General features: G+C 39.6%; 1 protein-coding gene across 3 annotated transcripts in view; it reads left to right on the top strand.

Annotated features, from left to right (window-relative positions):
* The window catches only part of STK38L (serine/threonine kinase 38 like), a 48,687-nt gene that overhangs the window by 745 nt on the left and 33,272 nt on the right, over positions 1-14,670 (top strand). The window contains exon 2 of one of the 3 annotated variants that reach the window (XM_010563562.1): positions 7,049-7,331. The exons of 1 other annotated variant lie outside the window; for it this stretch is intronic. Coding sequence is in view for 1 of the 2 variants with exons in the window: in XM_010563559.1 (XP_010561861.1) it covers positions 12,643-12,697 (55 nt within the window). In the remaining variant the exon portion in view is untranslated. Of the gene's footprint in view, positions 1-7,048; positions 7,332-12,597; positions 12,698-14,670 lie in introns of those variants that run through there. One more of the 3 variants, XM_010563559.1, reaches the window with a different exon arrangement.

Genomic DNA, 14,670 nt, shown 5'->3' on the forward strand with positions numbered 1-14,670 from the left:
GGGGCTGGCGTGGCGGGTGGGCTGGCTTGCGGAGAGCCGGGGGTGCCCCGCCTGAGGTGGCGGCGGGGGGAGAGGTGAGCTCGGTGGGGAGGTTCGGCGCTTAGCGGGGTGGGAGGCAAAGCCGGGCGTGTGTGGATACCGTGCGGTGCGCGGTGAGGGTCGGGCTCAGGCGCGGCCGGCTGTCGTGAGGTGGTGCGGGGTGCACCCGCCTTGCCCGCGGGTAACGTGGCTTTCGGGCTTAAGGGTGTCCTGCCCGCTTGAAAAATAAATAAATAAAGGGGCAAAACTGTCTCTGTGATGCGCTTAAAAACCAAACAAAACCTCACAAGTTCCCACTCTCTGGTGAACGAATCCAAAACCTGCTTTTCCCTGAGCCGAAGGAGGTTTGGATTGGGCCCGTAATTTGACAGTCTGGCTCGTGCTCTGTATCTTTAGGCTGTTTACAGTGAGTAAGGTAAAAGTCAGATGCGAAGAACTATGAGATGTCTCCTGGTTTTGTTTGGGTTTAATTAATTTGAATCGTCTTGGGTTAGAATCGTAGAGTTCACATGAGTGCTGAAAGGCTGCCTCCACTGATGTTGCATACCTGATTTCCTGTTGCGAAATTCAGAATAGGAATAAATGAGCCTTGATGTAGCCTCTGAATAAAAAGCAATGCTGAAGTTTGACTTTAAAAAAAAAAGTTTCTTATAGGATATTTGGTGGGATATATTCATGTTGTTTTGCTTTTACTCACTCTTTGCTTAAGAGCAGTGAAATTTGTTTGGAGACCACAGATGATGGGTTTTGTCACCTATGCTGATTCAGTGTTTCGATTACAGTTTTTAAGTCACTTGAAGTAGAGGGATCTTGTTTGTGAGTGTATATAACACTAATAAATCTCACTAAATTATTGTGCATGTTCCGTAAAAGATGCCCAAATATACACAGAAATCTTAAAAACTACTTTCATTGCTTATCCTTTAGGAATTTGGAGGTTGAAGAGTCTCAGTCTTAATTTTGATCCAGGGCAGCTAACTGAAATACTAGCCCATAGGCTGCTAAACCTGAGAGATGGTGTGCAGTGGCCACACTCATTGCATATGATAAATCCATTACTGTATCTAACAGAATTTATGTGGTTTTATCTTCTGTGCTATATGTAGACATGTTTTCCCGCTTTTGTTAAAAGGTGTCTTGGATTAGGAAAAGTCAAATTTGCATGGTTCTGTGAAACTGGAACTCAGCTGTATTTCACATTGTACATGGCATAGTGTATGCTCAATTTAAATATTATTGCTTAACAGAGCTTAAAAAGTCTAAAATTAAAGATTTTATTTCTCAAATGTTTCAGGGGAAGAGAAATCTCCAGACCACTAGCTAAACAGAATTAAGAAGCAAATACTTACTGTGGACAGGTGTCATGCTTTATTTCTTTCTGCCTTTTTTTGCAGAAAGTTAGTATTTAAAAAACCCAAACCAAACAACACACCCATACCCTATCATTAACTTGTATTGGACTTGGACCAGGCCCCTACGCTCTCGGTGCCCAATGAGGGAATGTTCCCAGGAGAACAGAAGTTTTGGATTTCTGTCAAATGATCCATTGTGGACCTGCTTGTGCAAGCCTTCTGATTCTGACCTCTGAGGGTCTGATCCTGTGCATAGTGGAGTCCCTCGTGGGCCTCTCATGGATTGGAATAATTTGGGATGGCACACTGAACAGAGTTCAGTGTATGCATAGCTTCTCACGCGCGTGGGTGAGGTTTGCCTAGCTACTGTTTCTCAGAACTTCTGTGTAGCCTCCTTTTGGCTCATCTGTCTGTGTGCCCCTGAAGCTTGAATAGTGGGTAGAAGTTTTTAATCATTTAAGTTACCTGCTGTAGTTTGGGATCTCTCTTGAATCCTTTGGTGACCACAAGGAGCTTAGTCACAGTTTGAGAAGCACTTTTTTTGTCCACTGTATCTGTATAGGCAATGGGTTTGTCTTGGTTTTTAAAGCTTATCTTCTCGCTGTAAATTTTGTTTTCACTCAGTCCATGTTTATTCTAATAAAAATATTCTTCCCACCAAGTTTAAGTTGAGGATTAGCTAAAATGTAAAGCCAATTGATAAACTTTGTATTCTAGGAGATGCAGGGTAGACATGTAAATGACAATGAAAAGAATTACTGCTTTGAATACAGTATTCATCAGCACAAAGACTACTAAGCTGATATTATATGGTAAATGGTTTGCTTTTAGTACCCCAGAAAGAGGCTTTATGTGTCTTAAGGTAATGACAGTTGACATAAATCAAGCATACCCTTGTCCACGAAATCATTTAATCTTCTCTTGTTCGCAGCTCATTTCAACATATAGCTGCACTTAGAGCAGACCTGCCATCAGTAGTAATTGCGCTACTGTAGCATGAAAATGTGGGTTTGATAAATAATTGACTGAAGTCTAATTCTTCAGGATGGGTTGATGCAGGATTTTTCAAAGTCTGGTGACTAAATAAGATCTTCTGTTGTGCAAAAAGAAGTAACAGTGAGGGTAACCCAATCTAATGTTATGGGGTATGAACTCAGGGAAGAGTTATTTAGTGCATGGTGTGAATTTATATGGTGAACTGTATTTAAGGTGGGGCATCTTTTCTTGAAGGATCAGAAGTTAGTTGTTGCCAAATGCAGAAGCGTAGATCCAATCATTTTATTAGTATGAAAAGTCTTGCAGCTCTGTAGTCTAAAACTACAAAATAACTTTTGGCAGTCCCACTGCTCCTGCATCTGCATGAGGAAACAATAGAACATTTTTCTTTGACAACAATAAAAACAAAACAGGGACTGGTGTGTGTGTGTGAATGAATTTATTGGGAAAAAAACTTATCTTCCGTGTCATAAATAATTTGATCAGCATGGGAAGCATTCAAATGGGCAGTTGTCATAGTTAATACTTACTGTCTTTTACTTGTGAAATCAGGTAATTTTGTGAGGCTTGCATTAATATCTCAATACTTTGTAGAGATTAAAAAAGTGAAGGAAAACAGCAGATCAGGAAATAATATTAATCTTTATGCTTCAAATACCTGGTTTTCTAATTTCTCAGTAATTTTGGCATTGGATTTTGCATTCTGGTTTGAACTGTAGATTTGAAACTTAGTTTGTGATGTATGTCTTTAATGTTTATACCTACAAACTTGCACTTTGTTAGCTGACATATGGTTTTATAAGAGTTGCAACTGAATAGAGTATGAAGAAGGCAGACACCTAGAATTTTAATGTAATAAGCTTGCTTCAGAAGGCTACTTATATGATATTTTGATTGTCAAAGGAACAGTTGACTTCTATATTTTTTACTAGTAAAAGGGAACAATGATTGATTAAATGGTAGTTCTGGGTTTGTGGGATTTCACAAGGGTAAGAATCTCCTGAAGCAGTAAAAAGAGAGACAACTATTCAGCTTTTAGTAAAAAGGTAACAGACAATATTAAGTAATAGTTTGATGTGAGTAGGTTGCGCAAACAGATTGAGTTTATCATAGGTGGGAGAATGAATGGGAGGGAGGAAGTAAGGGGATAACTCGGATCTATATGGGGAGAGGAACTGTGTTTAGAGGAAGAGTGTTTATTGTATTGCAACTTATATTAGCTATGTCTCTTATGTTCCAGAGTTTGAGCCTGTGATTGCTGACGTGCTGTAGAGGAGCTGCAGACTTAGCAAAGATCTTGGCATGTTGGAATTCGTTGAATTTCCTTCCACAGAAGTGGAAACAAAAAACCTTTTTGTTACCTTTGAACAGATAAAAGGTTGTGAGACCTTTTTCTACTATGTGTAGTAAAGATAGTTTACAATTCTCCGAGAGTACCATGTGTAATGTCGCATTAAGTAAGGCACTGCTAGTGCATTTATAAAATGTGCTAAGAAATTTTAGCGATTAAATCTCCTTGTAGTAAAACAAAGCCAAGCAAACCGCCCCCCAGACAAACAATTAGAAAACTTTAGTCAGGTGGATACCTTACGAGAAAGAAGTACTTGGTTTAGGGCCCTTTTTATGAGCCACTGTAGTAGAATAATGCTTATGAGAAATACAGTTGTGCTTAAGTTGGGTACAATTAAAATGAAGATATTAGGTCATCCCTAGCCACAGGAGTTACAACTACAGTCAGCTTCCATACACAGGTGTTTAAACTGCAGGGGGAGGGGAACAAAAGTCATAACTTCAGTAAGACACATGACTACCCTGAAGCTACTGCTAAGAAGGATGCAAACAACAAAAGAAAGTCGCTTTACAGAGGCAGCTTGCTGCAAGTGGGGAGTTGCGTGTGCTTAGGGGGTTCTCCTGGTTGTACAAGGTTAGGCTCCATCTCCCTGTCCCTGGTGCAACAGAGAGTGAGACAACTTACCTAGCATACTTGTGCTCTACCATGAACTTCTGTCAGCATCACTGAGAACCCCCACAGAGGACAGATATGTCTTCTTCCTGCCAGACTGTTTTCCGCACGTCACTGCCAGTTTGGAGACTCTTGAGTCTGCTCTGTGGGAAAAGGGTTTTCCAGGGACTGTTCATTTCCAAGGTAGATTTGCTTCTGCCACATATGCAAACCTTGAATTTGCCAGCACTACTACCAATCTGTGCTCAGTCACTTGTGGGGGATCACTTTATCAAGTGGACCTTTCCCACAGGTCACTATTTTCTACTTCGTTTTTTCCAGAATGAGTAGAGCTGAATCTAATATTGAGAGAGGCCCAACTCAACTGCCATGTAATACCAGACCAGCTATAGCTTCATTTGGTAGAAAGCATCAGTGTTGTTATGAGTGCACTAGTAAAGAAAGAACCTACTTATAGCTGAACTGATAGTTAAATTCCAAATGGTATTTCATTGTCTGCAGGAGAGCTGTTTTGTAAAAGCCCATCAATATGCGGATTACCTAGCCACAGAACCCCCTTACCATTGTTTGAAGGTGAACTTATGATTAGCCATCTTAGGTTTCCATGTGTCACAGCTGAACACAGAGGACAGGACACAGGTGTGGCCTGGTGTCTCCCCTTTGTTTCCGAGTGCAGAACTACTTCTTTGGCTGATTAGCTAGATCTGAACCAAAATGTGGAGAAGGCAGGAGCAGCTCACAGGCTGTTCCACTTCTTCCCATAGAAATGGAGACAATCATTTCAGGAAAAAATTCCCCTTTTCCAAATTAGCCAGGTAGAAATAGCAGACCTTTGTCCAATGGCATCAGGATCCTTTTGTCTTGCTTTGTATATTGGAAAAGTTTTTGTCACAGACTTTTCTTAAAATTTGTTTTAATTATTTTTTTGCAATGAATAGTTGCATAATGTGTTCCCAGCACTTCTCTCTCACTGGTGCCTTACAAGGGAGGTAACCAGAATGCCAGCCAAATATCAGCCTGATGATGAAAGAATTGTTCCTCTTAAAATGTCACTAATTTTTAGCATGCTGAGTCCTGTATGAAGAGGAAAGCTTATGTTAGTAGCACCACAGACAAAAGTGTTGTACTGCATTGTTTAAAGGCAGTTGTTTCTTCAAGTTAAAGATAACTGGATTCTTCTGGTTTGCGGTATTTAGTGTTTGGCAGAGCAGGAAAAGAGAACAAATTCAATCACAAGGTAAGGATTTAATGGGAATATCTCTTTTTACAAACTGTAGAAACTGAATATGGAGAATGAAGTCTGTTTAACAATAATTAAAAAGTATAATTTAACAAGCTCTAACATCTGGAACTATAAGGGAATTTTGTGTTCTACATATAGCTTCTCTGTGGGACACTAGGCAATCATACAGCAATGAAAGACATGGCTGCCACAAGCATGCAACAGCCAACTGTTAAAGCACATTGCTATTTAGTGGAGTAATGGCTTCTGGTTAACAGATATTTGTGTAGCAAATACACTTGGGGAGACTTACTTAACAAGTAAGGTCGTCTTAGGTGCAGATCATAATAGTGGTGTGTCTCAGAAAGCAGTTGAATGCATCACAGGGAATTCTGACTGTTAAGGTGAAAGAAAGGAATTTTATCACTTCTGGTGCATTAACCTGCATCTTTGTCACTGGCTTTTGTTGGTTTTGTTTGTGCTTAGTCCACTAAAGTGCTAAATAACTGGTTGAGCAGGTGAGTTGATATTCTTCATGACTGACTTGCCATATTTCACTTCTGTAAATCAAAAATTTTGTTGTGCCTAAAGAAAATTTCTCTTACTAAATTAAGCTGCCTGCTTACAGTTTAATTCCTTCATGAAATTTATTACAGCATGTATCTTGGTTTCTGCAAATGCTGTAGGAAAGGAAATATTCAAGTTGGGGGGGGCAAACAAAACCCTGATTATATTGTAAATACAATTTCTAGTAAAGTCTTATTATTTAGTCCTTCCCCAGTCTTAGCAGGCATAGGTAGCATCTTATGAAGTAATGACTACGGGCAGAGAAGCAAGGTTTATTAAAAGAGGAGTTCTCCATGAATTCAGCTCTCAAATCTCTTGAGAGCAAAGTGTATTGATGACTGTTTTATATTGAAGTGTATTAGATGGGTTCTCTTATGGTTAATTATTGCATGGAGACTCCCTACTCTGTGCTGTTTATCTTCTCATGGAGTTTCACCTAACAGAGAAGGAAAGTTCATATAAAATAGGTATTATGTGAGCATCTTAGCCCACTTGTACTTTGGATATGGTGACTTCACTGTTCAGTTGCATAAGTAGCAATTAGAAACTTTTCTGTGGTTTGGTTTTTTTTTTTCCTCCTTTGTAAATAAACAATTATGTTAAGAATACCTGGAATAATCTCCTGTAAATTGCTTATGCTTTGAATTGTTCCAACTAGAAATTGAGTGAACTTGAAGTCAGGCAAAATGACAGTAAGATGAATAAGAATCTAAGAGCAGAGACTGTTTTGAAATATTTGAAAAGCCCAAAGTGCAGAATACAGACATTACGTCAGGAAGATCCTCATAGAGGGAGAAAAAAAAAAAAGTGTGTGTAGTATAAAACATGAATATAATTGACTTTCAGTATCTGCGTAAAGAGATACATGTGGAACTGAAGTCAAATAAAACTCCCCCTGATATTCTTCAGCTGAATCTGAGTGTTACAGCTGTCTCTGAAGTTGAGTTATGTAAGCCATGGAGTGGTTAGAGAGCAACAGAAGTTGAGGCTGTGGTTCTGAAGTCCAGTGAACCATAGACTACTGTCAAGCCACAACATACTCCCAGACCATCGTGCACCTTTGATTAAAAAACACTCCTGTCTCACTGACCACCTGCACGCTGCTGACAGTGTCTGTGGACCCCAGGTTGGAAATCACTAAGTTATGAGGAGCTGTGGTATTGGGAACAATCATCTTCAGAAATAGTTTCAGGTAAGAAAATGAATTGCAGGTAGTTTATTACATGATTTTGAGGACAGCTTTTAGATGAAGGGAGATAAAGATCTGGAAAAACAAAACCAGTTATTTTGGTTTGGAAGACGAAGGGAGTAGAAAAGGGGACTCCTTCCTCCCCCTGTTAAATCTTTTTCCTCTCCTTTCTTATCTCTCCCTGTCTTTTTTTCATGAGCCAGTGGTATAAGGGAAAAGAACAAAAGTGGAATGCTTTAGATTTTTCAAGCTTTACTGGCAAACCTTCAAAGAAATTGGAAAATTTTTTAGCTTCTTTCTTATGTCGCAGCATGCACCGCTTCTTGACCAGCTCTAGTTCTCAGTAATTAGCAGTGTTTACAGGCAACATTCATCCATGCCTTCCACAGGAAGGAACACACTGAAGTCACTGTGAGCCCCAGGTGCACAAGGAAATGCAAAGTTGTCTCCAAAGATTTGAGGCCATCTAGCCAAGGTAGTGTTAGAGGAGAACAAACATGTGGGGTGAAAACTTCGATTTCAGCTGTGCTGGCATAGTAGTAATATGTGGAAGGATGGAGCTGTCCGGGTGAGAATTGTAATATATTTACTAGCAAATCAGTTTGAGCATGTAAATCTTGGCATTTCCAGAGGGCTGGTTACACCTGGGATGTAATTTAGATGCAGGTGAACTTGTATCAATGTTTCTTGTGACAGGAATAGTGATGTGTCCTCTTGTCTAGCAAGAGTTACTGCTCTGGGCTTTGTCACAATGAGGAGTGAGAAATGAATGCCGTACTGATACAATCAATCCTAAACCAGTATGTGGATATTCAAGTTGACTTAATGTATTGCAGCTCTAATCCCAACTCCTTCAATCAATATCAGTGATGCTGATGTTACTGTAGGGTGACCTAAAGGAACTTTCCACTTGGTTTTTCAGGAGGCATCAGAGTACAACCTGCCATGTTCCCTGCTGTCAGGGTGCCACTTGCTTTAAGTTCACGTTGAAAGCATTGTCTCTAACAGCTATGGTTCACTGATAACTCCAAAGTCTTAGGCTTGTACTTGGATACCTTTAAGACCCATCTAATCCCAGAGGGCACCTGATTCATGTTAACTCTTTGCTTTTGCTCACAGACGTGTAAGCCAATTGTGTAGTGTCAAATGAAAAAAGAACAACAAATCCCTCTCAGTGTTCAGGCAAAATAGATGAACATTGTATCGCCCAAGCCAGAGATGAGAGAATTTCACATTTTTGATGACTCTGACCTACACCACTGATATCAGCTGCTGCTCACAGCTTGTGCTGCAGCCTGGCTGCTGACAGAATAACTTTGCTGAACACCTTTGCTGGAAACTAGCAAAGAGGTTCCTCGGAGCCTGCCAAAAATGCTGCTGCCTTCAGCTTTGCTCGTCAGTAAGATGCAAAACTCTGGCCATGGTGAGGGTACAACAAAGATATATGCTTGCCCATTAAATAAGCAAAATAACATTCTGCTTTGTAAAATAATCTTTACATTCAAAAACAACATTTAGAAAAAACATTCATAGTTACCCATCCATTTTTTCATGTGTACTTTAGATCACTGCATTTGAAAGGATTGGAAGAATAGTGGAAAGCCAAAAATGAAAAAGGAAGTAATTGTGAGGTAATTGGGGGGAAATTGTTATACTCTAATAAAGATAAGTAATTTTAGCTAATTTTCCCTCTGCCCATTTTGTTAAAGAAGCAGTAATATTTAGCAAGCCAATTTTGGTTTTGTTTACACTCCAATCTCAGTTTCAGATTTTGACCCCCAGGCATGGGATGAGCCTGTGTTGTTGTTTCAGGAGCAAAGGCTGCAAGAGAAGAATTCTGATGATGATTTTGGTTATCCTATTTCTCTTTCTAAAAAAAACAAAAGAAAAACAAACACACACACCCCCCTCCCAAACCAAAGAAAACCCAAATCTGAAACCTGTTTGTGTTCTTTGTATTTTTTTCCATGTAGAAGCTCACTTTTGAAACTAGTCTTGACAGTATCTTTCTTATTTCTATTTGACTGTAATTTTCTCAGTCAGAGAAACACAGCATAAATGTCTTTTCTTGGTTCTTTTGCCTGAGTGCTCTGAAGCAGTCATATCATCTTGTCATCTTTAAAGAATGCTGCCATACGGACTAAGAGGCTAAAAGCTTCTGTATTCTTACTTAGGACATTAGAGAGTGATAGTGAATCTGCATCTGCCTGTGTGCAGCTGAAGAATGCAGTTGCATGATGAGATTTTCTTCTGTCATTGTGGCATCTAAGTGCTTTCTCTTCCTCTCTTGGGTGCCAAGGCAAGGCTGGATTTTACCACAAAGATGTTGGTTAAGTAAGGTCCACCCAGCCCCCTTCTCTTTGAATCATAAAATAAATCCTCTCCAGATATTGCAAACTAATAAACCATGGTAAGAGCAGTGCAGATTAAGCTCCATATTTGTCTTGGATGGAAGGCCAGACTTCTGTCTGGAACATCTGAATCGGTGCTTTGGGTGCAGCTTCCTTCTATTCAAGGGTGGTGATCATCTTGTCAACAAAGCATCTGATTTACAAAATGAAGTCACTTGCAGAAGTAGGGTCACATCATATATGTACATCTAGGGAGGGAAATAGGGGCTATTTTGCTTGTGGCATAAGAAGCGCTGCACCTGCTTATGCTTTTTCCTCCTGTTTTCTCTTCCTTGGGTAGATCAGGAATGTAGTTTGTGCCTGACCAAGAGTGTAGGATTTTTAACAGAAATAAAATTTGGCTAATCCTACTTTTTAGAAGGAAGCTGCACTGAATGCATTCTAATGGCTTTCCAGATTAATGGGATCTAAATTAATATTTGCCAATGGCTAATTTATGAACAAAATAAACACTTAAGAATTTAATTGTAATTCATGGCTTCCTTTGGTACCTCAGTCAATGCTGCTTCTAAGCAAGAAGTCTCTTTTGTTGATACAAAGCTAAATCTACTACCCATATTGAATTCGGTGGTATATTCTCGTCAACTTTGAGGGAGAGGGGACTGACAAAGAATAATCCAGCCTCTGTTGTGGATACCTAGGACATTTTTTGAAGTGATAGGCAGAGAGAGAATATATGAATGTACCAAGTTCTTTTTATAAGTGCTTTTTCAATATGGAAAGATCTGGTGCTCTTTGAGGTACTGACCACATTTGACCCTGTGTACTTCACAGGCATCATTCAGTCAGTTTAGCAGCTGTTTATAAAGCACCAAAATTCAGAAGGCTTTCACCTTCTTTGAATGAAGCACATTCTTTTCTCTCAACTCAGCATCTCTAAATTTACTAAGCAGCACCAATCCTCTAATATTGTGTGTTTATATTCAGTTACCTTGTGCCATCTGAATGTAACAAAGTTCAAATTAATTAATATAATCAGCTGATTTTTCAAAACTGTTGCTCTGAATTGTATTTGTGACGTATGGCTTTGCTTTCTAGCAAAGTTAATTTGCTGGGATCTATATGATGCTTTCAGTGGGTGTGGGGATTTATTACAAGAAGTGAAGATTGATGTTCATGATCAAAGATTTTGATGCCATATTATCTGTGTCCTCTTAAAATTACTCTCTGTTCTTAAAGCAGAGTTTAAAATACTGTTGCTTTTTCTTAGTTTTCTAAGTTTGTATTACTTGCTTCATGCCCCTTTACTGGCAAGAGACAAGGTAAATATTCCTAATGATGTAAGTCCTTGAAATTGAGTGGTTTATTCAAGTGAGCCTATGTTTGTATGCTAAATTTTCTTAAAGAAGAATATGTCAGAGCTCTTAAACTTTTGTTGGCTCCAGAAAGCAGAAATGCAGTTAGTGTGTGGGATGGGAATATTCCTGTTGGCTGTTCCCCTTTTGCATGGCTCTGGCATGTTGAAAGTCAGCAGGTCTTGGTTTTTCCTACTGAGAAAATGTGGGGTTACATATATTACCTAAATAAATACTTAGAGTAGTTCATATTTTGTAAAAACACACTGGCATACTTTCACCAAAGATGCTAGGTAAAAGCAATTTGTGTTTTGAAGGAACGTGCTATTTTGAGGGATGATAATTCATTTTCCCTACCTTATTCAGTCCTTGGCCTTTAGAATGGTATCAACAAAGGAAGTGACTCTTACAGATGCTTTTGTGATGTGGTTCCTAATTTATTGAGAGCTGGACTGAGATCCATTGACTCATTTCGCGTAAGCCACCAAAGAGCTATTTCCAGTTATTGCCTGGACCAGGTCTTTCAGCTGAAAGATGCCATCTCTGACTGCCAGCCAGGCTTCACAAGAAGCATAACAAACTTGCATTACAAATACTTCAATGTTATAATTCAGCCTTTGAAGTTTTGGCAGTTATTTGGCAAAGGATGTCTCCAAAGAGGTGTTTTTAGCAAATGCTATATAGAGAGCTTCAGATCTTCATCTTTTGTCTTTATGTGGAGAATGTTTTTACTGTCTATCAGGTGCCCAGACTTAAAGGAGGTAAAAATGACAAGATGCTCCAACCACAGTTGGATTCAAATTGTCTTCAATTTGGTGTGAGCTGCATCTATCCACATTACAGACAGTTGCCCAGTCCTCCTCTGCTGGGAGGGTCCAGTGCTCTGTGGTGCAGATGGGGATGGGGAAGGGATGCCACCTATTTTGTTTGCTTTGTTTGGCCCTTGGAACACATTTTAACTGTAAGTCACATCCATTTGCTGTAGGAGTACTATCTGATGAGGCTGGGTTTCTAAAAGTGTTTGAGAAACCTGTTATAGACATGGCTAACAGTTACAGGCTTTTGAGATGATCAGGAGAAGCAAACAGCTAAATCCAAAGATTCCAGCTACCCTCATCACAATGAGAGTTGGCATTGTGTCAGCTGCCAGGCAGGATTCATCTGCCTCCCCTTGGGTGCTTAGAAGTTGCACATCGAAGTGAGTTAGTCCTCTTAACTGTCCTCTGTAGTCAGTGGAGATGAAAAAGCACTAGGAGGAGATGTTTGCTTCTACCTTCTGCAAGGGTGACTATTTTAGGACTCTGCCACTACAGCTGGTAGAACAGAGGTTAACAGTTTTTCAGGAGAAAAAGATGGGTACAAGCAAGGCCCTGGTGGACGTCCTGTTGTGCAGCCTCGAATGCAAGTATATGCTCTCTGATACTGCTATGTGACTTCTGAGTAGTTTTCTATGGCAGTTGAAATTTCAACAATAGTAAAATCTGCTGGCTTCACCTTAGTAAAATATCCCTGCAGGTGCATGCAAAAACTTGTGAATTCACAGACTCCTTTTGTTTTGCCGACAGCATAGTCAGAATCCCTTTGTTTTTCTCCAGAAGAGCGTGAAGAATGTGCTTCCTCAGTAGCAGCTGTGAAAGCCCCAGGGCCCCGTGTGAACAGCAGTGTAAGTAGGCAGAGCTCCTCTGCAGTTGCACCTCTGAAAAACCACAGGCTCAGGTCAACTGAGCTTTTTTCTGTTTCCTGCTGTAATTCTAGTTTTTCCCATAGTTCATTGTGCCATTTAGTGTTAAAAATAGGATTCCATAAAACATTTTTATGTTCCTTAAGTGCACACATTTTATTTTTCAAACATGTATCTGTATGAAGGCTTGCCAGAGGAACAACTTGCCTTTCCCCAGTGCTGACCTATCTGACTGTAATATTAAACTCAAGGTAAGAGTCAGGACTAACGCAGCGATTCCATGTCTCAGCTCTTTCTTCATGTTTCTGGCAGCTTCTGAAAATTACACTTTGAAATTGTCCTCATAGTTTGAGAACTATATGTGGAGAGTGCTATGTAAGCCTATGTTATCTTGGATCTATTTCTATTACTAAATGGGTGGAGTTGGAAGGGGTCTGTTCCCCAGGCTGCTGTAGATACTTGTTAAAAGGCAGGATTCTCTGGTCAAGTTCTTCCCTTGTTCATACACCTTCAAAGTCGTCCCAGGATTGAGCCTGGGTTCATTTACCTTCCTTTGTAGTCAGTGGTGATGCAATTGCTGACTTGGTTTACCAAGATGATGTGTTTTATGTTTCAGTTTTGCAAAGTACCTCAAGATCTGGGTAGAAAATACTTTTAAAAGGGCAAAACATAATTTGCTTGAAAGCTTTGAAGAAGGTACGTCACATAGGGAAGCAGAATAAAGCTTGCAGCTCCACTTCATTGGAGAATGCTTTCTGGCATTATTAACATGAGGAATAACCCAAAGGAGAGGAAAGCAGCTTGAGGCTTGGTAACAACACCAAGAGACCTTTGCAGCTTTGGGCATGCTGGGACTGAGGAGGGCACACCTTCCCTTCCAGAGGCTGCCAGCAAAGCAGCTTCCCTGTGCTTTCAGGATTTGCTGAAGTTTCCATAATTTATTTTATTACTGATTTATTTTGCAAGGTTTTAATCAAGGGGATGCAAAAAAAACCCAACAACAAACCAACATAGACTAGCTTCCAGATCTTGCTTCCATCCCTGTTCATTATCATCTTAGATCTGGGGAGAGCAATGAAATTTTTATTATGCATCTAGGCTAGGGAGGTAGGGCTCAGTATCAATTGGGGCATGATCTGTGCAATAAAAAGTGCTAGTTTTTGCAGAGACCTTTTCTGACTTCTAAAATAAGGGATTTTCCTTGGTTTTCTTTTTGTAAATGAGTGCAAGTTGAAATGTATTTTAAGACTTAATTGAAGCAATAATTAATTGTCTGAGGAATCGTAGATATAAATGTTTTTGATTCTGTACTAATACTACGTTATTAGGCTCCTTTCTCTTTATTTTTGTAGTGCTCTTTATATTTTCAGAAGTGAAGAAAATATAGCAGAGCAGCTGCTTCCTAGTGATTTGTGAAATTGAGAAGTATTCTGTCTTAGCCTGTGTTATATCAATGTGACAAACTACATTCCTGATATTATGTGCGGCTTTACCAGGAAACTGGTAAAACTTTCCAAATGTTGTCTATTTATCAGTACTTTAAAAGACAGCTCATTAATGTTATTTGCATATGAGCAACTGAATGTGTAAACATTGACTGGGGAGACATTCAAATGAATGCTTTCATCTGGATTCACAATAGCAACATTTAGTCAAGGCTGAGCTGTAGCTCAACTTGGAAATGTTATCACCAAACTTGGCCACTTGCAGTATATTAATATTTAATTGTCCTTTCTATTGCCTTTTCCTATATATTTTCCTCCCATTTCTGAAATCAGAATGAGACTTTAACCCTGTCCTTGGAACAGTGAAAGACATCTCAGTTGCTTATCTTGCCACATACCCTTCTAAATCCACAGTAGACAGATCAATGCCTCTTCTGCAGTCGATTATAGGAGTTAACTTGTTGTCCAGTCTGATTGAATGGGCAGCTCAGCTCAGAGAAGTGAAATGAC

Source organism: Haliaeetus leucocephalus, unplaced genomic scaffold, assembly GCF_000737465.1.
Source record: "Haliaeetus leucocephalus isolate CR32 unplaced genomic scaffold, Haliaeetus_leucocephalus-4.0 Scaffold170, whole genome shotgun sequence".
Classification (NCBI taxonomy): Eukaryota; Metazoa; Chordata; class Aves; order Accipitriformes; family Accipitridae; genus Haliaeetus; species Haliaeetus leucocephalus.